Raw genomic sequence first — 23,250 nt, forward strand, 5'->3', positions numbered from 1 at the left:
ACAATTGCTCTTGTTCCTATCGATGTAGGATCCTCTCCAACAGAAACAATACAGGAAATATAAACAGACCGTTCGACGTGATGATTTGAGGAATGGACGATTTAGATGAGCAAACGGGAGAGGATCCGTGCTCGAACTTGGACCACAACATCGTACGACCTCTTCCGAAACGGACGGCTAATAGCTCTTCCAGAAAACGCGAGGGCTGATGGCTAAGTCCGGCGCTGTTATTTGGCCCCTTGGATGAAATCGCTCGGAGAGCTAGAAAAGGGATCCCTCGTGTTGTTGCGGAAGCCTTTTAATTTCTCGAGTGGGATCGCTTCTTGTTGCGCTATCGTTTCTCCGACAAGCGATTCGTCGCTGTCTTCCAGCTTTTCCTCTGTCTTTTCCCGTCTTTTTGTGGTTCCTTCGGGGAGGAATTATACAACTTTTCTTGATAGAACGCGTATAGTCCGTCGCATTCATGTACGGATGGATCGGGGATCTCAAGGTGGCGTTTTGAGAGGGGGGCTTTAGAATTTGAGGTAATTGGAGTTAGATTTTTATGTTGCTTTGGTCTCTTTCGGGAGTTCTTGCGTTTTGCTTGGAATTTGGTGCACGTGCTGAGAAGACGATAGGAACGCCGGGGGATGTTCTTTTGTGGGGGATGTGATAGGCTTGTTGGATAGGAATTCGCTCTTCTGGTAAGGATTATGGGAACCCGAGGGGTTTCTGTGCTTTTATTGTGTTAAGAGTCGGAATCAGGACATGTTGTGGGAATCCTTTTGAGTCGCTGTGGGATTAGAGCGAATATTTTGACAGATCTGAAATTTTTGTATTTGTTTTTGATGGGATTTGATAGACAACTGAAGATTTTCCTCGTCGCATTTGGCTATCAAGGTTGAGGATTTTACTTTTGGAGTAGAAGTGCTTACATTGTCTTCTCCGAGAAGAATCTCCTAAAGGGGTAGGTTTCAGGGAAGATAAGATAGCATCTTCTTTGGATTCTGAATCCTTTTCTAAGGAGTAGGAAAGAATTCGGTGCTGTTAAGGTTGGTGATTCGCTAGGATTATGACTATGTCGTCTCCAAAACACTTTTCAGCGCGCTCCATTTTCAATATTACTGCGTCAGTGGGAGGGTTGGCTTTGTTTCTTATCATCGCTTCACTGGTGTTGGTTCCATCTCTCCTCGGTTCGGCCTTCCATGATTATTTGTTAGGTGTGGATCGATATAGAATGCCCGATTCTGTATCTCTTGTAAATAGTCAGACTGAAGTTCTGTTATTGCCACCAAATCATGCACAAGATGGCCATAATGATACTATCACTAGGGAATCTTCACCTGATCCTGATGTGCCGAGTAGTCTTGCAGATGCCACTAAAGGTGTTACTGATGGGATGATGGTAACGAAGAGTGAGAGTACCTCCGAGGCTCCTAATCTAACAAAGGTCATTCAATTTGGAGACTTGCCTTCCCCAGCTATCTCCAATGGTTCTGGTAAGAGCGATTTGGGAAACTCTGATGATGACTTGGCCTCTTCAAATGATATATCAGCTGTTGTTCTCCCTTCATCTCAATCTGCAGACTCTAGGTTGGTTGATTCTAGTAAGTATCACTTCTTTTTCTAAGTTTTGGGTGTTAATCAATAATGATAACTGCAGCCTTCGTGCCAAACAACATTGTTCAAATTTCAGCTGTTTTGCACATTTGCTGAGGCTATTTTTTTTTTGAAATGGGTAGTTTAAATGAAGCTGTTCATATTGTAATTTCCCCCCTAAATCACCATCTTTGTTGCAATCTCAACTAAGAAAATTGATATTGAAATGGTAAAATGACGACATAGAAAAGGACTTATACATGAGACTGGGGCTAATAGGAAGTACAAAATTTTGATACTGTTGAGAGATGTAATTTATAAAGATTGGTGAAGACACATTTCTTCATGCTGTTCCCTGACTGAGAACATCAAGTGCCTATGTACATCATCCAAAGCATCGAGTTAGAGCTTTATATATGTGTTACCATGATAGCCTGTGAAATTTTGAAGAAAATTGCAGTCCTCAATGTCATAAATTTATGACTGTGGAAAGAAAAATTATCATGGTTCAAATTAGATAAGCAATGAAATTCTGGTTTTAGTTTTCTATATAACACATCAAGGTTCGCCGTACCGTACCGTACCGGCGTTTCGACCCAGGCTCGGTATCGGTACGGTACGGTATACCGCTCGGTACACCCAGGTGTACCGAGCGGTACACTCACGTGTACCGAGCACTGTACACTGCCACAGTGTTACTGTACACTGCTTCAGTGTTACTGTACACTGCTTCAGTGTCGGTACGGTACGGAGTGGTCCGCGTATCGCTGGCCTGTCGGACCGGTACGTACCGCCCGTACTGGGCGGTACAGTCCGGTACGGCAAACCTTGTAACACATATATTATTTCATATCTTCATGTTGAAAAATCCAAAGTAGGATAATTTGATGCTTCTGGTTCTGATCCTATATATTTTGAATCAGAAGTTTGTGAATTTTTTGGTTATAAATTCGTTGTAATATGCATTTAATTTGTTATACTTGGGCCCTTTGAGCACATGAATTGATTGATGTGGTCATGTGGATTCAATTATTAACAGGACTGCCTTATTTAATTTTGTATAACATAGAATAATGGGGCCTTCTTAAGTCCTGAGATTCAAATTGAATATTTGAACATTTATGTTATCTCTCCTCTTTCAGTTGTTAAAGAAATAAGGATATTTCAAGGTGTGTGGATTGCCAGTCAGATTGAGTATATGTGATTGGTAAAGCTATATGGAGATTCACTATACTAGGTGCCCTTACCTTTAGTTTTGGACCCATTTGCGAATGAACCCATCATGCAGATTGATGCATATGAACCAATGCCTGATAAGGATCATATATTTTGATGACATGCTCTAAGAAAATAAGGATGGGGATTAAGAAAGACAAGGTCATCAAAATATGTATTGTCTTGGTGAAGTTTTTAAATCCTCTGGTAAGAATCCAGAACTCTAGCTGCCTGAGAACTTAGAAGGCAAGAAATGTGTTTCACTTGTATATGGTTATCAGAAAGCTGCTAATCACAATTTATTAAGCAAGAGATTAATATGTTAGCTACTGAATTAAAGCATTTCAAGATTTTCTGGAAAAAGTAAAATTGATGGAGACACTATTTGTTGTTGGCTCATATAACTGATTCTTTGTTAAATATGATATGCATGTTTTGGAGCCCTAAACTTAATACCCATTTTTTGCTTAGTAAAAGTGCAAGCAAATGGTGCACGAAGTCTTATGTAGTCTCCTTATTTAGTTTGTGTTCTTATCCAAAGTATAATTAGGAGGGAGGATAATCAAGAGATTGTGGTACTTCCTTTAATTTATATGTAAAGAAAACCCAGAGAAAAAGTATGAAGACTTTGAGCTGCAAATTGACTAGTAATATAAAAAGCCTGCCAATATCGTGTCACATATCTGTTTCCATGTGGATTTATGATGTGGTGGAGGAAGTTCTAAGAGTTGCACTATGTATTTTGTACCAAGTTTGTTCAAGGTTAGTGGAATAAAGTACAGTTTGATTTTATGTTTGTAGTGAAAGAAGCATCTAAAAATACATTGGATTGGATGGTCAAGTGACTATTTTGGCTAAAAATGTCAGTTGCAATTACAATATTGTGTGTATTTCTATGTTGGCAATAGGACTTTATTTACCTTTTGTCTTGTATAATTAATGAATATGCTTCGTTGTCTATTGGGATTATGATTGCAGTTACTTAACACATTTAAAAATAAAAAGCACACCGTTTGACGTTATCTGGTGTTCTTTGAACATTTAACTCTACGTGCCAAGTGCATAGTTATCTTTTGATAACTCTGACTTAACTCCTAAGTGATGCTATACATTTCATGCATGATAAATATAAAGATGGTTTCATATTCCTAACTAAAGCTTGGAGACAAATGTATCTCTAGTACATAATAGTGCTTTATCTTAACTCCATACTATTTGCTTTTTAAAATAAATTATTTCTGCACCTTAAATTTGCATGTTCTTATTGTCTAGGGAGTTGTGATCTTTATAGTGGCAAGTGGATCTATGATCCTGCTGGGCCATTGTATACAAACAACACTTGCCCTATGATTACACAGATGCAGAATTGTCAGGGAAATGGGAGACCTGACAAGGACTATGAGAACTGGAGATGGAAACCTGAACGCTGCAACCTTCCACGCTTTGATGCAAGGAAATTCTTGGAGTTAATGAGGGGCAAAACACTAGCTTTTGTTGGGGATTCCGTTGCTAGAAATCAGATGGAATCCATGCTTTGCATTCTATGGCAGGTAAGCTACCTTACCCTGAATTGTCTTGCTGAATAGACTGATATTCTGTTGATGAGAAGCACTAAGCGACTACTTTGCCCCATTTTGTTGGCTTCACATTTATTTTGTAGATTTGATAGCTGAAGGTCCACAAAGTTGCAAAATATGAGACTAAATCGAGTATAGGTAGTATACAGGAACATAGAGGAAATAGTCCACCTGGTAGTTCCAACTTGTATTCAATTAACAATAGTACTACAAGTAAAAACCTTATTTGAGAACTTTATTAGGGTAAGGGTCCCAGCTTCTGTAGACTTCTTTAGTTAACTAATATATTGTAATACTTCCAATTAATCCCACATCGGAAATGGACAATACTAAGATTGATTTATAAGGATCTGATGAGTGTATTACTATTAACTTCAGTTTAAGCATTTTGGTCAGGAGTTTAGAGCAAACAAAGTTGATAGGCCAGTTAGCCCATCAGACTCGTGTCATAACATATATACTTAGAATTAAAATCAATTAGATCACCATATATGATTGTGGCCATCTAGGACATGCTGATTGAACATGAAAGAAAATACCAACTACAAAGATATAATGTGATAATGAGCTGAGTTGAATTTTGCTAGAAACCAAAAGGACAATCTCATGAAACTTTAGTGTTTGTAAGGTTTTGTGAAAGTGTCATTATAACTTAAGTCTGACTTCCTGAGCTGCACTTGAATGCTGAACATAGGCATAAAATTCGGGTACCAATCAGTATTAGCTTGAATTTATCATATAGATTGGTACTGGTTGATATTTATTTTTCTAATTATTTAATGATACCAGGAAGTTTAGGTCATGTATTTAATGTTTTATGCACCTTTATAGGTAGAAGCTCCCAAGAACCGAGGCAACCGTAGGATGCAACGATGGTATTTCAGATCGACCTCCACTACTATCATCAGGATATGGTCATCGTGGCTTGTACACAAAACCTCTGAGACCTTCCAGTCTGTCCCAGATAGTGTTGTGAAGGTTCATCTGGACCTTCCAGATGAGGATTTCATGGAATATCTCCCAAAATTTGATGTGGTGGTCCTTTCGTCAGGGCACTGGTTTGCGAAGCAATCTGCCTATATCCTCAATGGCACACTTGTTGGGGGACAACTCTGGTGGCCTAAGAAAGCAGGGAAGATGCAGATTAACAACATTGAAGCTTTTGGTGTATCAGTCGAGAGCTGCCTGACTGCCATTGCCTCTCATCCAAACTTCACAGGTCTAGCTATTGTTCGCTCCTATTCACCGGATCATTATGAGGGTGGAGCTTGGAATACTGGAGGTTCATGCACAGGAAAGGTGAGGCCTGTGAGCACAGTAGTAAGAAATGGTTTTACTGATGTGATGCATGAGAAGCAGGTTAGTGGCTTCGAGCGGGCAGTGAAAAGGGCCAGAGCTGGTTCAAAGTTGAGATTGATGGACATAACCGAGCCGTTTGGATACAGGCCTGATGGGCATCCAGGTCCATACAGGAGTCCTGATCCGAAAAAGATCACTAAAAGGGGACCCAACGGGGAGCCCCCACCGCAGGATTGTCTGCATTGGTGCATGCCTGGGCCGATTGATACCTGGAACGAGATTCTGCTAGAAGTTATTCGGAGAGAGTTTGAGGATAAACAATGAGTCAATTGTCTCTCCACATCCTATTCAACTAATGGTCCATCACTGCACAGAATATGCAACCATAATATATCCTTCAGAGAGTTGTTGGCTGTTGCTAACACAGAGCTACTTTCTGAGCGGTAGAATTCTGTTCTAAATCTTCAAAGTAGAGTGATAAATATCTAGATGCTTTTTGTGGGCATTCTCTATAAGTTTCTTGGTCTAGAATTGTTGTTTGATGTGAAAAAATAGTCAACAGAAATTACACTTGCCAAATTTTCTTGTTGATTGGAGGCAGTAAGTATACTATGTAATTCCTTGTTATAGAATCTCTTCTAGTTTCTTGTCTACATTTGTTGTTTGATAGGAAGAAATAGTTGTCTTAAGTCACACTTACAATTATTGTGGAAGATTTGTCTTTCGGACAAATTTGGACATGTTTTCTGGTTGGATTAGGTTTGAGTAGTGTAACAACTGATTTGTTCTTCAAGCAATCATCTTTTTCTTCTCGGATGCTTTACTGTAAAGAAAAGGAAGTTTTCCTGATTAGTGCCTTGGAATTTCGGGTGTGAACCCCAAATTTAGATCCTATAAGCTAGCAGGCGGATATAGATCCCGGATCCGATAGCTGGTACAAAGGATCGGATATCAAACCACGATTTCCAGAATTATCGGATTCGAACCCGCATTTGGAGTCGGGTATGGGTTCATTATTTGATGCTGAAGAAAAAACCGGGTTAATTTTGAATTACTTGGTCCTAATTTCCTTCTTCGGCTGCTGCAATCGCCGCCACCGTCGCCTGTGAGCGCCTCTCTCTTCCTCGATCGACTTCGAACTCCATTTCTTGGCTTTACTGGTGGTTTGTCGTCGTCCCGTCTCCGGTGTTATTCGGGTTCCGAAGGAAGGAGAGGAAACGATGAGCTTTAGAAACGTCAAGGTCCCGCAGCTGGGACGCTGGTGAAGGCTGTCTATGCTGCTCTCAATAACCTCCTCTACAATGTCGAGGGCAGTCACCGCGCCATCGTCTTCAATTGCATCCAGGGCATTGCAAGGACAAGGTCAAATCATTTACCCAATCACACGAATATAGTAGATTTTAAGTGCGCCTTTGATAACCCCTAAAGAATGTTTTCTTGTTATAATATGTTAGAGCATGTATTGATGTTAATGAGAACCTTTCTGAATTAGTGTTAGTAAATACTTGATTTAGTTGACGATCTGAAGGCACGAGGACATCAGGCATCACTTTGTCGATGATACATTGTAGGAATCTACCATGTTCAAACAGATTCAAAGGAATCTGTAAGTACAGTAGAAATTACGTGGTCAGGTCTGGTATTAAGACCGCGTATAAGGATTAATTTTAATCTGTAGTTCTATAGGTATTTTTTATCAGTTTTTCTGCATTGAATGTGATCTTTGCTTTCATATAACACAAAGCTTACATACATGTCTATCCTGAGGAAACACATTAAATGATTTCATGGTTTAAAAGGCCAATCATTTATGATGTTCGTACCCTTCTCCATCTGGTAGAGAGTACTTCAGGGAATCGTGATCTTCAAATGGTAACTCTCCTTTTTCAGTAACTTTCTTTTTGTAATAGAAATAATGTATATTTTTTTTATTTTATTGATCTAATATAGTGGGCAAAGGTTCAGCGGCCCTTTTGCCTGGAAACTAGTTGGGTCATGATACTTTTACTTGATTGCTAAACTTTTTTTTTGGAAGGAAACATCATACCTTGTTTTCATAACTTAGTGTCACCAGCATGACTTTACATCTTCTATGTCTTGTTTTACAAGCAAACACACATCCATATCATTATTTTAGAAACTATTTTTCATTGTTAATTATCTGCCAATAATTGTGAATTGATCTTCCTCATATATTAGATGTAAATTTAATTATTTTTCTTTTTTCCTCCCTTTTATGCAATTCAGTTTGCTGACCTAGATCATCTGCAGCTTCTCCTATTCATGATTGGAGAGACAAAAATGAAACTTAAGCAGTTTGTATCCTCTCCTATTCATAGTCTAATAACTATTCATGTAATGTGTATAGCTCCTTGTGGATTTTAATCTATTTCTCTGGTTTTCATTCCTCTGAATTATCTAAATAAGTTTACCGAGTTCGAGCTTGTGTTGTGAGCGTATGGTCTTTCTCCAAAATTAACTTGCAAATAGGGAATTTTTTTTCAAGCTAAGGACCACTTTCTGTAAGACAAGCCCTTGGCATTATAACTATTGAGGAACGTGAATAAAGGCTCCAAAATTATAATGCTAAGAGTTATAATGAGGAACGTCATTGCCCTTGACAAGACCACTTACTCCGAAATTACTCAGCATTAGGATGTCAATTGAGGAATGTCTACATGTGATAGGCTGTGAGTCAGGAAATACAAAAGATATTGACTGAGAGAGCCAGAAACTTCAACATTGCTTTGGATGATATTTCCATAACAAGCTTGATCTTTGTGAAGGAGTTTACTAATGCAATCAAACTTAAGCAGGTTGCTGCACAGGAAGCAGAGTGTGCTGAGTTCATTGTTGAAAAGGCAGAAAAAGATAAAAATAGTGCTGTTATCAGCATGAGCAGTATCTCGCAGCTTTCATAACTGAGGTGCCTTGGCTTTGGCATTTGCAGTTCATCTGCTCTGACACACTAGCCAATTCAACATTCTCTAGAGAGAAGATGATTAATAATCTCCAGTTTGCTAGTCTTATAAAATAGATGGACTATAAAAGTAAGCAACTTCAAGTCTGTTTGAAGCAGCTTTACAATGAGATTTTCTACAAATGCACAGAAACATGGTTACTCTCATTCTCCTTTCTTCTGCTAACAGAAAGAGGCCAAGAGGACTAGCTTCTAGGTCAAGCAATTGCATTTCTTGCTCTAAGATGGATTGAAGCTGCAGACGAGATAGCTCATATAATTGCAAATTCATCCATTCGCATCTTCTTGCAGTCAGATGATCTACTGCTGAACCAACTTTGAAAGCACGACTGAACTAAAGAAATGAGAAGCATGATTTTGTCCTGATTTGTTAGGATAATCAAAATCTTGTAAGGGAAAGATAAACTTGTCCTTTTTTTGTTTGAAAAATTAGAAGTTTGTCATTTGATGTGGAATTTATTTTCTGAATGAAATTTGAAATGGAACCTCAAATATCCATTCAGAAGTTTTCAATTGACTTGCATAAGATTTTGTTACATTCACTTCAAATTATTATCATCCTCTGAGACTTGCTACAAGCTTATCGCGAGCTACATTGCTCTTCACAGTTGGGCTTTAATGTAGAGTGGTTTTTTCTGCAGTTAAAGTAGATTATCTTCCTATTGCTAGAATCATAAGGATTATGTTTTCAGATTATGTATTGTTTTGTTCCCATCAAATGGTTTGTAGCAGTAAACAGGATAATCTGATCAGGAGCTGGCAAATGTTGCCAAGATATTGTATGTCACTGGACTGTTAAGAAGGGTTATAGTGACAACTGATATAAACAAGCCTTCCTTTTATTGTTTGGCCTGAAAGAAAAGTTTAATTGCATCCAAGAGAGCAGATTCCATTACAGACAAAACCTGTATTTACATGAAGGATATGTGAGGATCATGGGGTGGCCATTGAATCCCTTCTCTTGGGCAAGGAAGAGGAGCAGGTTGAGCAATGAAGGTAGGATACTGCTGGCCCGGCATTAACACAGAGAAATCAGCTGTGTACTGAGTTCCAACCTGCCATTGCCAAATGACATTGTATTGAGCTATAAGAAACTTGCAGATGGAGCCTCATAGAGTTCATCAAAAGTATTGCAGAACTATAATGAAGTCTTACTGCTACCGGATGCTGAAACTTCTGCAAGTGAACCTGAGCATGTGGTTGGCTCATCTCTGAGGATTCTGTTGCACTGTGCCGAGAACTTAGAAGAGATGCCCTTGGCTTGATCAGATGCTCAAATATCGCCATGACGAGGAACATGGAGATCAGGATTGCGGTTGCAGCTAAACCGAATGAGATCGCGCTCATCGATGTTCCTAGGTCCTTCCAAGAGCCATCCCTGCCGTAAGCTAGTTCTGATGGAGTAGAGACAGAGTCTCCACTCCATGTCTGTGGCCTCTCTCCAAAACTATTCATGGCAACTTCTCCCTGCACACCAGCACTTGTGAAGTCATATCTCAGACAAGAGATGGCATGAGGAAGGAGGTACGTAACAAGAAAACTCAGCTACATATCAGTCTGGTCTATAGCTTAATCTTATCACCTGCAAGTGCTTTGAATGATATAATTGGTTTTGCAGGATGTAAAGAATGTGACAAGAGGGGAGGATCTATTGCCTTAAATAACCATCAGTATACAAGAAGAATTATTGGGAATGGTGAACCTTGACCCTGCATTTTTCTTCACCTCAGGGATATGACACAGCATGCCATACAAGTGCATTTGTCTCATCTATTAATTGAGCAGGATAGTTTGGATCACTGCCAAATGCATCTGGAGATGCTACGTTGTAAACAAGTTGAAGAAAGAATGGAGAAAACATGACATCTGAACAGAAGAAGGAAATGTAGCATCCACTCAGATAGAACATGGATCAGAGTCTCAACATTTGCATTGGCTTCTGTGATAGATCACAGATTGGAGTGCTAATTGATTTCATTTGATAACAACTGATATGCAAGTGTAAATTTTCATTCAGTTTTCCAAGTTAGCTAAAATCGTTCCTATCAGATCATGCAGAACTTTCAAGTCAGTTCAAACAAGTATATTATGGAAGTATCTCTGAAGCAACAGAAATACAGAAACACAAGCTGAAACTTCCTTTCTGATGTATGAAACCCAAATTGCTTCTACAAACAACATCATTGTGAAGAACTGTGGTTTGGTGATGATGGAGAGGAAGTTTCAATCTGTGAACAAGCTGCAAATGCTCCAGCAAATGATGATTGCAATGGTTTGAAAGGTGAGTGGCAAACAAGAAGCAGACTTCCACATTGATTTGATTGAACAGAAATGAATATGAACTGGCAAGAAGGAAAAAAGCAAAGAATGGAAAGAAAGAAAGAAAAACCTGTCAGATGCTTGAACTCAGAACTCGATTGCAATCAACACTTCTCAAACTGGCTACCATGGACTACAGAAAAGAAAGCATTTGGCTATCTCCGATCTCCTTTGATGCTCTCCAGTCAACAACCTCCTTGCCTCTCATGACAAACAGTACTTTGTTCCTGAGCAATGACAATGGATGATCACAGGCATGACTGGGGGGGTGTGGGGGGATTGATTGGTCACTTTAAAAGCCATTCTTCACTCCAAAAGATTACTTAGGCAATGTCATGGTGGGGTAAAGGGATAAACAAAGATCAGAGGCAGTAGTATCCTACAGACTTCCACCACCACTATGGAAAAGAAAAGCTGCAGCTCAAGATATAAATTTCAACACTGATGGAAGGCTGCAGGCATGGGACAAAACTATCAGTGTTTAGTGTATAATGCTTTGGGTTTGGCAAAAGAATGATTGATCACATACAGTATCAACTCAACTCAACCAAAAAAGCATATAGTAACAGCTAAAGTGACACTACAAGAAGGAAAGAGAGAGAGAGAGAGAGAGATGGTAATGATCTGAGGTGAGAGATCTTACAGACATGCATCGGTAGAGGTACCATGATTCAGGAGACGAAAGGAATGGATCACCTAAAAAGACTCAAAGAGGTGCACATGATCGGCAAAAACCCCAAAAGATATCCTATTCCCCGAATGTTTTCTCATTCATGATGATGATGATGATGATACATGTTGCAGTGCCCTAAGTCCTTGTCAGAAACAGGAAAACAAATGACCAAATTATTCATTTGGAGTAACCAAGAAGGGTACAAGGAATTGCCAAAGCATGTGAGTGAGCAAACATCATTTGCTTCGAAAGGATAATCTATGAATAAGAACAAGAGCAGCTATAATGGTAGGTTGTCTGATCAGAACAGAAGTAGGAAGACAAGGAAGCAACGGGGGTCCACTGTCCACAAGCCAATAACCATGTCCAAGAGGTCAGTGGATGCCTGTGGATTTTTTATTTCAAGGAAGAGTTTATGAGACACTGATGTGACTTTCCCTCTGTAAAATAAGTTTTGATTGCTTCTGTGCAGTACACATGAACATTGTAGTTGGAAGAGAAGGGTGGTGGTGTTCAGTCTTCCAACCGATGCCTTCCTCAATGTAACTCCACATCCTTTGTTTCCATATGGAAGAGGAAAAAACATGTTAACCCCATTAACATGACATAAAGGAAAAGTCCAACCATGTATCTCTGGAGCACTGGGTCTTTTTACCTGCATCAAATCCATGTGAAATGATTCAGAAGAATACAAAGCATTCTCACAGGTGAATAGCCAATCAACTGGGGGGAAAGAGAAGAAATGAAACAAGGGGACAAAGCTTTTAAATCTGAAAAGTAGCACAAAAAAGATGGAATCCTAAGAATGTTTGACCCAAACACATCCAATATCCAAGAGTTCATTCACTTGATATGTTTTAGTAGTTTAGAGCACCATGACAGAAGAGTTGACTTCCAATGAAAGGAAAAAAGAAAAGACATTACAGATTGCTGACCAATTTCAGAACAACATCTCCACATTCAAGCTTGTAAACTTCTTTTGCTAAGAAGAAAAGCAAATGGATAGACTAGCTAAGAACATCAAAGCTTTTGCCACCTTATGCCCTCATGATAAGACAGCCAACAAAGCTCCAAATCCTCATCAGATTCAGATGAGAATTTCTTGTACTGAAAGCAAAAGCTGAAACTGTTCTTTATTATTCAAGAAGGAAACGAAAAAATATAAAGCAAGAGGTCAATCTATTTTTTTTTCTTCAGCAAATCATTGACATGACTAACAATTATATTCATCTTACCTCTAAAGCTTGTGGATCATTGTCACAAGAGAGACAAGAGTTAGAAGCACATGATGCAAAGTTCACTAAGAAATTGGGGAGAAGCATGATTGAAAAGGAAAAGGGCACTTGTGCTGCAGTCTTCCTGCAAGACCATGCATGTGTGGGTCACATTCATGGTCTCCCTGCCACTCCAAAGAGGAGAGTAGCATAAAGTTGACACAGTCACCTAAGAAAAGCAGTTCCAATCATGGGTAAAAGGACTTTCAACTGGTCTAAACTTTACTGCAGTTAAAATCAAAGCAACAAGTTTTTCCAATGAGTTTCCATATATTTTCCTCGAGAGCTTGAACTGATTTGGAACACTTGAACAGCACTGATCTCAAACAAAATAGGATGTTGAAACTGTTTGATAATTTCATTGAGTTGCTACAGTAAGAACAAATTGACAAGTTCCTATGGTCATGTTTCATAGATTTTCTCTTGAGGGCTTCCAATGATTCAGAACAATTGAACAAAATAGGGTGGAAAAAGAATTGAAATTTTTTATTTTTATTTACCAATGAATTCCTCAAGATCATGAACAGAACTAGAACAATCGAGCAAGACTAGGAATGTACAAATAGTAGCAAAATATGATCAGGTATAACAAAAACAAGTTCATGTCATTTTAATATCAAAATCACTTTCAAGAAAAAGGAAATTTTCATGCAAACTAAGAAAGATAACAGAAATACTATGAGGTGGAAGAAGGAAAGAAGAAAAATGTGTACAGAAAACAAGAATGAGAACAAAGGTAGAAACATAAAAAAAAAATCCCATTAAGACAATTATTTTAAATACAAAACAATGAATAGGTAGTAAACAATGCAGCATTTATATAAATTGTTGTGAAGGCAAGTTAGAGTCCAAAAAAAATTCTGATGTTCATATATCTTGGACCTAAAAATCTACATATGATTTTATCTTAGATCCTTGGGATTCAGATTTCAATTGGGTTCAAGCAACCAAGTCTCGGTTGCACTGAACACTAAACAGTAGAATTACTATACATTATTCTTCTATTTCATTTTAATGAATTTATTTTAAGAAGATAAGTGATAAAAAAAATGAGATTGGACCTTTGGATTTCACTAATCCTTACCAACTGAGATGATTGACATATCTAAAATCATAAAGTGATTAGGAAGTTACTTGCCTTATAAAATATGCAGTATAAATTATGATGTGATTTACAAACAAGTATTTTCTTTTATGAATAGAGAATTTACTGCTTAGACGTCAAAGAAAAAAAAAACCCTTAAACTTATTTTTTTTAATATTTATATATAAATTTATTTATTTATTTATTTATTTTACGTGTGTGTGTATGTATATATATACATATATATATATATATACATATATATATATATATATGTATATATACATATATATATATATATATATTTATGTGTGTATGTATACATGTATATATATGCATATATATGTGTATATATATGTATAAATCAATAAATATATTTATTTATTTAGTTAGTTATATATAGCTTTGTATCCTTCTATAATTTTAGATCTTAAAGTTGTGAAGCAGCAAAGCCAACATAAATTGCGGCCCGAGGCCCGAATCCATAGTCGGTCGCATCGCTTCTCTCGTGCCGCCGTCATCGCTCGAATTTCCGGCCCCTGTCCGACCCTTTTCCTTCGATTTATTTGAATCAGATTCGCTGTTGGTGGGGCATATCCAGTTGGGCCTTACGGTATTGAATCCTCTTTGATCAGAGTTCCTGCTCTTAGGGTTCGTTGTTGGTCTTGGATGGCTCTCGTGGTGATCTGCGGGCAGCCTTGCAGCGGAAAGTCGACGGCCGCGGCCTGCCTCGCCGACGCTCTCCAAGCCGTGGATCCGAAACCCACGGTCAGGATCATCGACGAGTCCTCCCTCCACCTTGGCCGCAACCAAAGCTATGCTGGTACTCTCGCCCACCGTTCTTGTGATTGCATCTTTCATGTATGTCTCTCTTACGAGTAATTTGGATTATGTATTACAAAAGGAGTTTTTTTAATCCTTTTGTATATATTTTTTCGAGAAAGAAAGAAATTTGCCCAAAAAATTAAGTCGAACTTTCTCGTGCATTTACTAATTCGACCTGTTGTTACATAACTTACATGGATTAACTTCTTGTTCTTCACTTGCAAGCTGAAAATTGAGTTGGTTTGTTATTAAATGGAATAATATATGGTCATACTTTGTGATGGAGAACTGGTGTGAAACACAATTTGAGTCCGTTGATTTGGTTAAAGAATGCTTATAAAGAGACAAGTAGGAGAGATTACAGAGGTTGTTGGTCCGCCCCTATATTTTTGGGTGTGCAACCCTCTTGCAAATTGTGTTCGTGAATAGAGAGGCGTGACATGAAGAGCAAGCATGGATGGAACTGTGTTTGATTGGTTATTCTCACGCTTTAGGATTTCTTAAAGTTGTTACTTTTTACTGATTCAACAGTGGGCGTTTTGGACTTTCAATTTTCAATTTTGATTGCTTAATAATGCAACGGCTGCTTCCATAGTGCCTCCTAAAACATTGTCCGGGTGTGGCAAAAAGTAAAAGAATGCAGGTGAACTATAAGCTGTAATGTTGTATATCCAGGAAAAAATAAATAGTACCCTGCTGTTGTTGAGTGTCTACAAGTGTAAATTTTGATGGGAAGAATAAACTTGATGCCGTATGACTTGTATTTATGGCTGCCTCAGAATTTTGTTTCCTTAATTTTGTGCTTATTGTGTTTATTTGGTAGATATGCCCATGGAGAAAAACTTGAGGGGTGTGCTTAGATCAGAAGTTGATAGATCATTATCTAAAAGCAGCATTATCATTGTGGACTCTTTGAACAACATTAAGGTGAGAAATATGGCATTTCTTACTTCATTTTAATTGTCAGTATTGATAACACATTTTTGTAAAGTCAATCATGTCTGGATTTGTTGAGTTTATTGATTTTATCTAGCATGTGAAATGTCTAGATCTAGACATCAGTTCATTTGTACTAAATTGTGCTATACAATCTATATATTCACAGGTTTATTAAGAAGTATTTATGCTAGCATGGTGGCATGGTGCATGTGAGAAAATTATATGGTCACCAGATTGGCAATATTTTCAAGAGCTGAAATTGCAGGAACATTTAATGAGACATGACAAGTTTTCAAGAAAAATGAACTTAAATTCGAGCACCCTAATTCTGGGTATCCTAAGATCTTAGCTCCTTGTTCTTGCTAATTTTCTTCCCCTTAGGACAACATTATATATATTTTCTAAATACTGATGGCCGATTTAATTCAGTGGGTCCCCGGTGCTCCCTCAGTTTTCTAATTTGCCTCCTTTTGGACAGCAATATTTTCTTTTAAAATTCTGATGTCCGCTTTAATTCAGTGAGTCTTGCAGTGTTTGAATTAGACAAAGTACTGGTGCAGTCAGGTATTTTGTAAGATCTAGTCAATTTGGTTTCACTAAGTTAGTGGCCATTTTATTGGGTAAATCAATTTGGTTTCATCAAGCAGTGTGACCATTTCTTGTGTGCATCTGGCTTCAGTTGGATGGGTTAATTAATTTATTCAATTTAATATATATTTCATTTAAGCCATTTGGTGTCTGCTTTTATTATTCAACTAGAGAGTATAGACTGCAACTGAGTCAGGTATTTGACTTCTTAATCAACTGGTGGAACAAAATTCTGTACTTTTTTTTAATCACTGGATACACATGCAGTGAAGTCCTAGTAGCTTTTAACTTGCTCAAGTAAATAGGATTAACTCATGGGGGTGAAGAAAGAGTTCTCAATGAACTCTTTTTCCCTTTTACATTATTTAAAATTTTTTACATAGTGAAGCATGATAAGATCATTTTTTTTCCTTCAAGAAAGTTGGTGGTTTATGATTGTCACATCATATTTGATTTTCTTTTAAGTTCTTGTACTTTTCTTTTTATTTTGCTTAGTTGGTAGGAAACTTCATTTTATTGTTGGTATTGAGAAGTTCTATGCATAATGAAGTTTTTGGACTGACTGAACTGTGAGCAGAATTTTATGCATCATTTGCAAGTGCTTAATCTCGATCATGATTCCTAATGTGAATCAACCTGTTCATGTAAAAATATTAGAGTGAATTCTATGAACGGGTTGCCATTTTCGTTGATGGATATATTATTTTCTTTTTTTTGGGATTGTTTTGTTACCTGCTTTTGAATACCTTACTATTTCTTATGCATTTGTAGTCTTTTCTAAATGAATACTCTGTATCCACTCTTTTATACATGCAACATGCAGGGTTATAGATATGAGTTATGGTGCCTTGCTCGAGCTTCTGGGATAAGATACTGTGTGGTAATTAATTATCTACGCTGCTTCTCTAAGTGACTTCATTATTATACAACTAAGATTGGAATTTTCTATATAGCAGAAGGCTGATCTAAGTGTGATGATCAGTGTTGTTTTCTATTGCTGTAGATTAACATTTAGATGAAAGATGATGCCTTTATCATTATCAAGTCATGTTTCAGGTGTTTTGTGACACTGACGAAGATAGCTGTCGGGAATGGAACAGAAAGCGTGGGGAAATGGGAGAATCTTCATATGACACAAAAATGTAAGTGGGGAATTTCTCTTCCTTTTCAGTTTTGCTCTGCGATCACTTATCTTGGTATTCCATCCTACATCAGATACATTTCTTCGACTTACCCTGTGAGTAAAAATGTTCTTTGAAAATCTGTTGGAAGTTATTTTGTCGGATGAGTTGTCTCAATTTCATATTTGGTTATGCAAAACAATATCTTGCCTCATCTAAAACTACAAAACTATTGACAATACCATCTTATTTTTTTGAATCCTTTTATCAGCTGTTCTCTTGCTCAGAAAAGAATGACAACTATATGATGAATGTGTCCTTAACAGATTTGAGGATTTAGTGCGGAGATTTGAGAAACCAGACAGAAGGAACCGCTGGGATTCTCCACTTTTTGAATTATTTCCATCTAAAGGTAACCAGCACTTGTATTTGTGCTTAGTATGTCATGCCATGACATTGAAAGCTTCTCGAGCATTTAGCTAATCCTAAATGTAAGTCGTAGCCAAGGATTTATATTCAACAATTATGATTTAGGCATGACAATAATTTTTATGGGTGAAATCTACTAAACTGGAAGAAGAGTTTGTACCTTTTTTTATTCTTTTAGATAGCCAAAAAAATCTATTGATTAGGCAACAGAGATTTATTTCTTGCTAACTTTTCTTTGTATTGTTTCTCGTGAAGAGTAGTTGACATTGGCAACTAAGATAAAGGACAAGAACCTAATTGATTATGTAAATTTTTGTTGCAGTTTTTTCTTTTAATTGTTAACTTGTAATACTCTTAGTTCCTTTATACTAGATCTCGCAGTTAAAATTGTTAAAAATCTAAAAGGTTCTTTTTTATTCAGTCTCAAGTTAATAAATTACTTGACTACGAAAAATAACTAATGTGATACTCAGGAATCAAGTTGTTGCAACTATGGATTAAAACATGTCAAGCCACCTAATTGTCACTATTTTTATTTTGTCTTGAGAAACACCGGTCTTTTGCTAAAAAATATCTATTGTCTCTTCCTGTAAGATGAAATAAGAGAGTCTTCTCCGGTAATTGCTGATGCTGTATCCTACCTCACAAAAAAGGTTGATTCAAAATCCCGAGATGTTAGAGTCCTTCAGCCTACTATTGCTACTCAGACTGTAAGTACATTTATGTTGATACATGATATTTATCAAATCATGCCAGTAAATTAACATGAGGCTTTTTCTTTTAATCCTCACCATTATTTGTTTTGATTATCTTGATACCTGAACATGAATATCTACAGTAATTTAAGTTATTCTGGGAGAGGTAGTAGCTATTTGAAGCTTGATGCTCACATAGGGAGTTGAAGATGGATTGGATTATTATATGGGGTTAAGTGGGTTTACTGTTGATAACATGAGATTAGGTTGTTTCGGCCCTGTGGTAATCTGGACAGGGGTCTCATATGCTGCCTTCTAGGGATTGATAATAAGATATGTAGTATGTGTTGGTTCTCATTGATGAGGACATTAAGCCTTTTAAGTAAGAGAGATTATGAATTTGAATTTGACAAATCAATAGTGCACTTTGGGTAGTGAACTCTTCCATTTTCTCCCCTGGAGATTCTGAAATTTTACAAGCATGTCTTTATACCTTTTTGTTTTATTTTCTTTGTTGGATAACTATTATTTCTGATTCCATAAAATCTTTTAGGCACATACAACAGATGCCAATTCCCTTTACGAGATGGACAGAGCAACACAGGTACTGTTTGTAATATGATCTCTCTTTTCTAGGGGCTGTTAGAACCTGCTGATGTACACTTTTGTTTCTTTTACAGGAGGTGATCAACATGATTGTTGAAGTGCAATCTCAAGGTCTTGCAGGAGCTGTGAATAGGATATCTCTTGGCCAACATTTACCCACCATATCCTTTTTCTTGGAAGCTAAATGGAGTTTTAGTAGCTTAATGGTCAGCCAAGATATTAGTCTCAAGCTCGACTTTTGGCATCTAATTAAATTGCATACATTTTCAGTTTTATTATACTGATATATGTTTCTTTCTTTTTTTTTTGTCATAGAACATTCACCTGTGATATAGCATTATTTCAGTTTATTCACCTAAGGCTCAGTTGAAAAACACATAAAAGGAATTCTGATACCTGTCACACATTAAATATTAGGTCATGATGAAATTGCCGTAGATATTCTCATTTAATTTCATACAAGGATGTCATTACAGTATCGAAAACTCAAAAAAAAAAATAGATGGATGTATTTGTTTAGGCAGTTTGCTACATGGCATCACTTGACATGGCACCACTGATGCTACATTGGCACATCATGAAATCAGCATAGGATTGGTGGTTCTATCATGTGCATACAATTGAAATGGAGACTGGATTCATATCGAAAACTCAAAAAAAAAAATAGATGGATGTATTTGTTTAGGCAGTTTGCTACATGGCATCACTTGACATGGCACCACTGATGCTACATTGGCACATCATGAAATCAGCATAGGATTGGTGGTTCTATCATGTGCATACAATTGAAATGAAGACATTGGTAACCTAATCTTAGATTTGCTTAAATGGTTTTATATCATTTACTTTGAGCATAATATTGCTGATAAGCAAAATCCTTGACTGCCAATCTACATAAACATTCAAAGACCAATCGGGCTGCCGGAGCTCCGAAGCCTACGGCGCACCTTCATTAAGCTCACAGGGCAGTCCAGCCTCAGCGGCCCTCCACCACCATCAGACGCAGATAGCGCAAAGAGGATGTTTGTGGACTACTTGAACAGGGAAATTGGCACTTGGTAACCCCACCCCTCCTTTTTTTTTCGTTCTTTTCAGCTTGTAATTGAAATCTGTGACTCGCTGCAAGAGGTGATTGGTTTTTTTGGGCATGATGTGAGTGATCAACACTGAGATAGCATAAATCATTGAAATGCCTTGTTGCATTGTGTGATGTTGGATTTAAACCCCAAATCGAGTATCTTCTACACCTTTCATCATGTTGCAAGAAATCATTGAGTTTGTTCTGCACCATGAGAATAGATGGAGAAGTAGTCTCCCTTTTTTATGCCAAAAAAAAAAGGGAAATATTTATACATAAGTCTCATCCTTATCATTTATTATTTACGAAAAATAATAATAATATAATCATTTTCATTCATTCTTTATGAAAATAATAATAATAATACAGACATCTTCTTCGATCGCACAAATGATAGATGCACTTTGAAGTCTGTGTTCATTCTGTCTTCTTTATATAGTCCCTCTTTAATTACCATGACTTCATGTCCTAATTATATATCCTATCCCGTCTAAATCTCTGTGATCCCACGAATCATTCCAGTTGGATTTAAACCATCACTCTGCAATGTATTCTGCTCCCTACACAGACTCGAAACATTCCAGTAGACTCGATCGAACCACCCAACCCTCAGCAGGTAGGACAAGTCCATCTTGACTCGACCCAATCGCGACCCGAACTGTCGGCGATTGCAGCGTCACATCGTCTTTGCAGACTTCACCACGCAACGACCTCCTTGATTGCTTCTCGCCATGACGATCGTCTCGAGAGCTCTCCCGGTCATATTGGCCATTCCACTTGTTCGTTCATTCAATTCAAACAACAGAAGAAAACAACGAACGGATGAGCACTACGTCGGAGGTGCTTTACGTGTCCCTTTGTGGGTTCACTCATCGCCCATTGGGACCCACCCGGTCCCATTATCGCCGACCTTTTACTGTTTTTTTGTTTGATTATGGAACAATAATAACGTACCGATACGCACACATTTTGAAGGGGACTCTCCGTAGCCCATAGTTCACATGTTGTTCATCTCTTTTGCAAAGCTCTACCCAAACCTACGTGGATTTGAGTCAACCAATCCCTTTTTTTTATTATGACAAAATTATATATATATATATATATATATATATATATATATATATATGACATATTAAAATTTTAAAAGGACTAATTTCGAAAGGATAAGTATGTAAAGAATTCTGAAACCAAAGATTATGTATATTGCCTTTTTTTTGTTGTTGCCTTTTGTAGACCTTCCAAATGCAATGCTTCTCTCTTTCTCACGAGTATTATTATGTGATTGGAAGAAACAGACGGGATCACCGAAGATGATCGGCCAGGATTTCTCCGGCGGCTGGATCCTGTCATCCTCATCATCCAATCGATGCACCAGTCGAAGTCATTACAGGATGGTGTTCGACATTACAAGCAAGCAAGGTTGATGGCGAAGCTTCATTCTTATTAGCTTGCCGCCAAAGGATACGACTCAGCTCATATATGTCATTAGCTTTGGAGACGAGGGAGCACGTCCAAGAGAGCAGTAGCTTTCCAACAGCGAAGCAATTGCTTCCTTCCCTCTCTCTCTCTCTCTCTCAGACCCCTTTTGTATCCTTTACGTGATTCCAAGCTGCTAAACGATCACGGGTGGGTAGGTCTATGCTATGCTATGCTATCTGCTGCTACCTTAATACATCTACTAGACATTATTCTCCACTTGTAATCATGTGAAACAAATTAATGCTTGTGTTTGATCACATGCCAAAGTAATTGAAGAACAAGAAACATATACACCATTGCAATGCAGATTACAAGTGTTTGATGCACATTGCTGGTAATGTATTTGATCCTTTGGCAAGGATATATATACCATCTCAACCACGTAAACTGATTCATACATGTATTGAGATATCGCAAGCTCATTAATGGATGGACTCCCAGTGAATAATACTGGCTGTCGTCAGCTTTGTTCGATGATGTGATGTGGTTTCGCTGTCTGATAAGATGATCCAACTTTTGTTTAAAGGAGTGTTTAAGTAGGTGATGTGAGCAAAAGCATCTTTCTTTTGGATTATTGTTTATCATACATAGTTCGATTAGAAGATTCATAGATGGTGGATGGGCATGAAACAGGTGATGAGACTGGATTCATCCTCTTCTCATGGAGTTCACGGGATTTGTGTTGGCATGCTCAAAGGATGGTAGCCTTTGAGACAACTTTGATGAATGATTACAGAAATATCTTCTATTATTATAATGTTAGGAAGACACAAAAATAACATTTATGGATTAATATATTTATGAACAAAATAACACATGCAGAGATAAAACGAAATGATGGTATATAATTAAGAGAAAAAGATAAAACGGAAAATTCTTATATTTGTATATGATTATGAGTTGTTGATAAATAAGACAAAATTAATTATTATTATGACATTGACATTTTTGAAAAGGTTCTATAGATCTAAATAATTTTTATTATGATCGATGAAAAGAAATTTGTGGTTCTTAATGTGACTCATAATGTTATTGATCTCTCCAATAAAACTGAATAATAATAAAAAATTAATACTATCGACTTTCTGTTTATCACATAGTTAATTTTTTTTCTTTAAGTCGTATAATACTTTTACATATTTACCTATAAAATATCAATATCCATGCAACTTATAGGGTCTCTTAAGAACTCACGAAAGAGAAAACATGTTAGAAAATACATGAATATATGAGCAAACTATCATCATCGCTCCGTCGAACCTCAAGATGTCAGAAAAAGATATTTAAATAAATACTTAATAAGTACTGTAAAATATAAAGATGAACATTGTAAAATCTAAAGTTTCAATATGATATGTCATTATAGCGATAAACTAACCTTAGGTCTTAAATATTTATTATTACATTTAGATATAAGAAGTATAAGAAATAAAAAAAATATTACAACCGACACGATACATATCTATATTCGATTAGATAAAAAATAGTTTC

General features: G+C 37.2%; 3 protein-coding genes across 3 annotated transcripts; 2 read left to right on the plus strand and 1 right to left on the minus strand.

Moving 5' to 3' along the window:
- The first annotated feature begins 208 nt into the window (after positions 1 to 208).
- On the plus strand, positions 209 to 6,409 carry LOC135634110 (protein YLS7-like). Its single transcript, XM_065144317.1, has 3 exons — positions 209 to 1,586; positions 4,066 to 4,343; positions 5,202 to 6,409. Exons 1-3 carry the CDS (start codon positions 1,052 to 1,054, stop codon positions 5,991 to 5,993), a joined length of 1,605 nt encoding a protein of 534 aa, XP_065000389.1. The 5' UTR covers positions 209 to 1,051; the 3' UTR covers positions 5,994 to 6,409.
- Positions 6,410 to 9,467: 3,058 nt separating this feature from the next.
- Positions 9,468 to 11,739, minus strand: LOC135586859 (uncharacterized). The gene is made up of 3 exons (XM_065144318.1): positions 11,612 to 11,739; positions 9,805 to 10,116; positions 9,468 to 9,704 (listed from the first exon to the last, which is right to left on the minus strand). The coding sequence occupies exons 1-3, from the start codon at positions 11,615 to 11,617 to the stop codon at positions 9,561 to 9,563; spliced, it is 462 nt and encodes a 153-aa protein (XP_065000390.1). The 5' UTR covers positions 11,618 to 11,739; the 3' UTR covers positions 9,468 to 9,560.
- Positions 11,740 to 14,445: 2,706 nt separating this feature from the next.
- On the plus strand, positions 14,446 to 20,412 carry LOC135585940 (protein KTI12 homolog). The gene is made up of 10 exons (XM_065141553.1): positions 14,446 to 14,540; positions 14,635 to 14,822; positions 15,648 to 15,751; positions 17,175 to 17,231; positions 17,408 to 17,493; positions 17,799 to 17,884; positions 18,496 to 18,611; positions 19,150 to 19,200; positions 19,277 to 19,362; positions 20,096 to 20,412. Exons 2-10 carry the CDS (start codon positions 14,669 to 14,671, stop codon positions 20,262 to 20,264), a joined length of 909 nt encoding a protein of 302 aa, XP_064997625.1. The 5' UTR covers positions 14,446 to 14,540; positions 14,635 to 14,668; the 3' UTR covers positions 20,265 to 20,412.
- The last annotated feature ends 2,838 nt before the right edge of the window (positions 20,413 to 23,250 follow it).

Source organism: Musa acuminata, chromosome BXJ3-3 (genome assembly GCF_036884655.1).
Source record: "Musa acuminata AAA Group cultivar baxijiao chromosome BXJ3-3, Cavendish_Baxijiao_AAA, whole genome shotgun sequence".
In the NCBI taxonomy this organism is placed as follows: domain Eukaryota; kingdom Viridiplantae; phylum Streptophyta; class Magnoliopsida; order Zingiberales; family Musaceae; genus Musa; species Musa acuminata.

Coding starts and splice junctions, on each gene's coding strand:
- LOC135586859 (XM_065144318.1), bottom strand. Junction 9,705..9,804: donor AGTTTCAGCATCCGGTAGCA/GTAAGACTTCAT, acceptor TGGCAATGGCAG/GTTGGAACTCAGTACACAGC.
- LOC135634110 (XM_065144317.1), top strand. CDS start 1,052: ATGACTATGTCGTCTCCAAAACACTTTTCAGCGCGCTCCATTTTCAAT. Junction 1,587..4,065: donor CTCTAGGTTGGTTGATTCTA/GTAAGTATCACT, acceptor CTTATTGTCTAG/GGAGTTGTGATCTTTATAGT. Junction 4,344..5,201: donor TGCTTTGCATTCTATGGCAG/GTAAGCTACCTT, acceptor GCACCTTTATAG/GTAGAAGCTCCCAAGAACCG.
- LOC135585940 (XM_065141553.1), top strand. CDS start 14,669: ATGGCTCTCGTGGTGATCTGCGGGCAGCCTTGCAGCGGAAAGTCGACG. Junction 17,232..17,407: donor CTGGGATAAGATACTGTGTG/GTAATTAATTAT, acceptor GTCATGTTTCAG/GTGTTTTGTGACACTGACGA. Junction 19,201..19,276: donor AGATGGACAGAGCAACACAG/GTACTGTTTGTA, acceptor TTTCTTTTACAG/GAGGTGATCAACATGATTGT.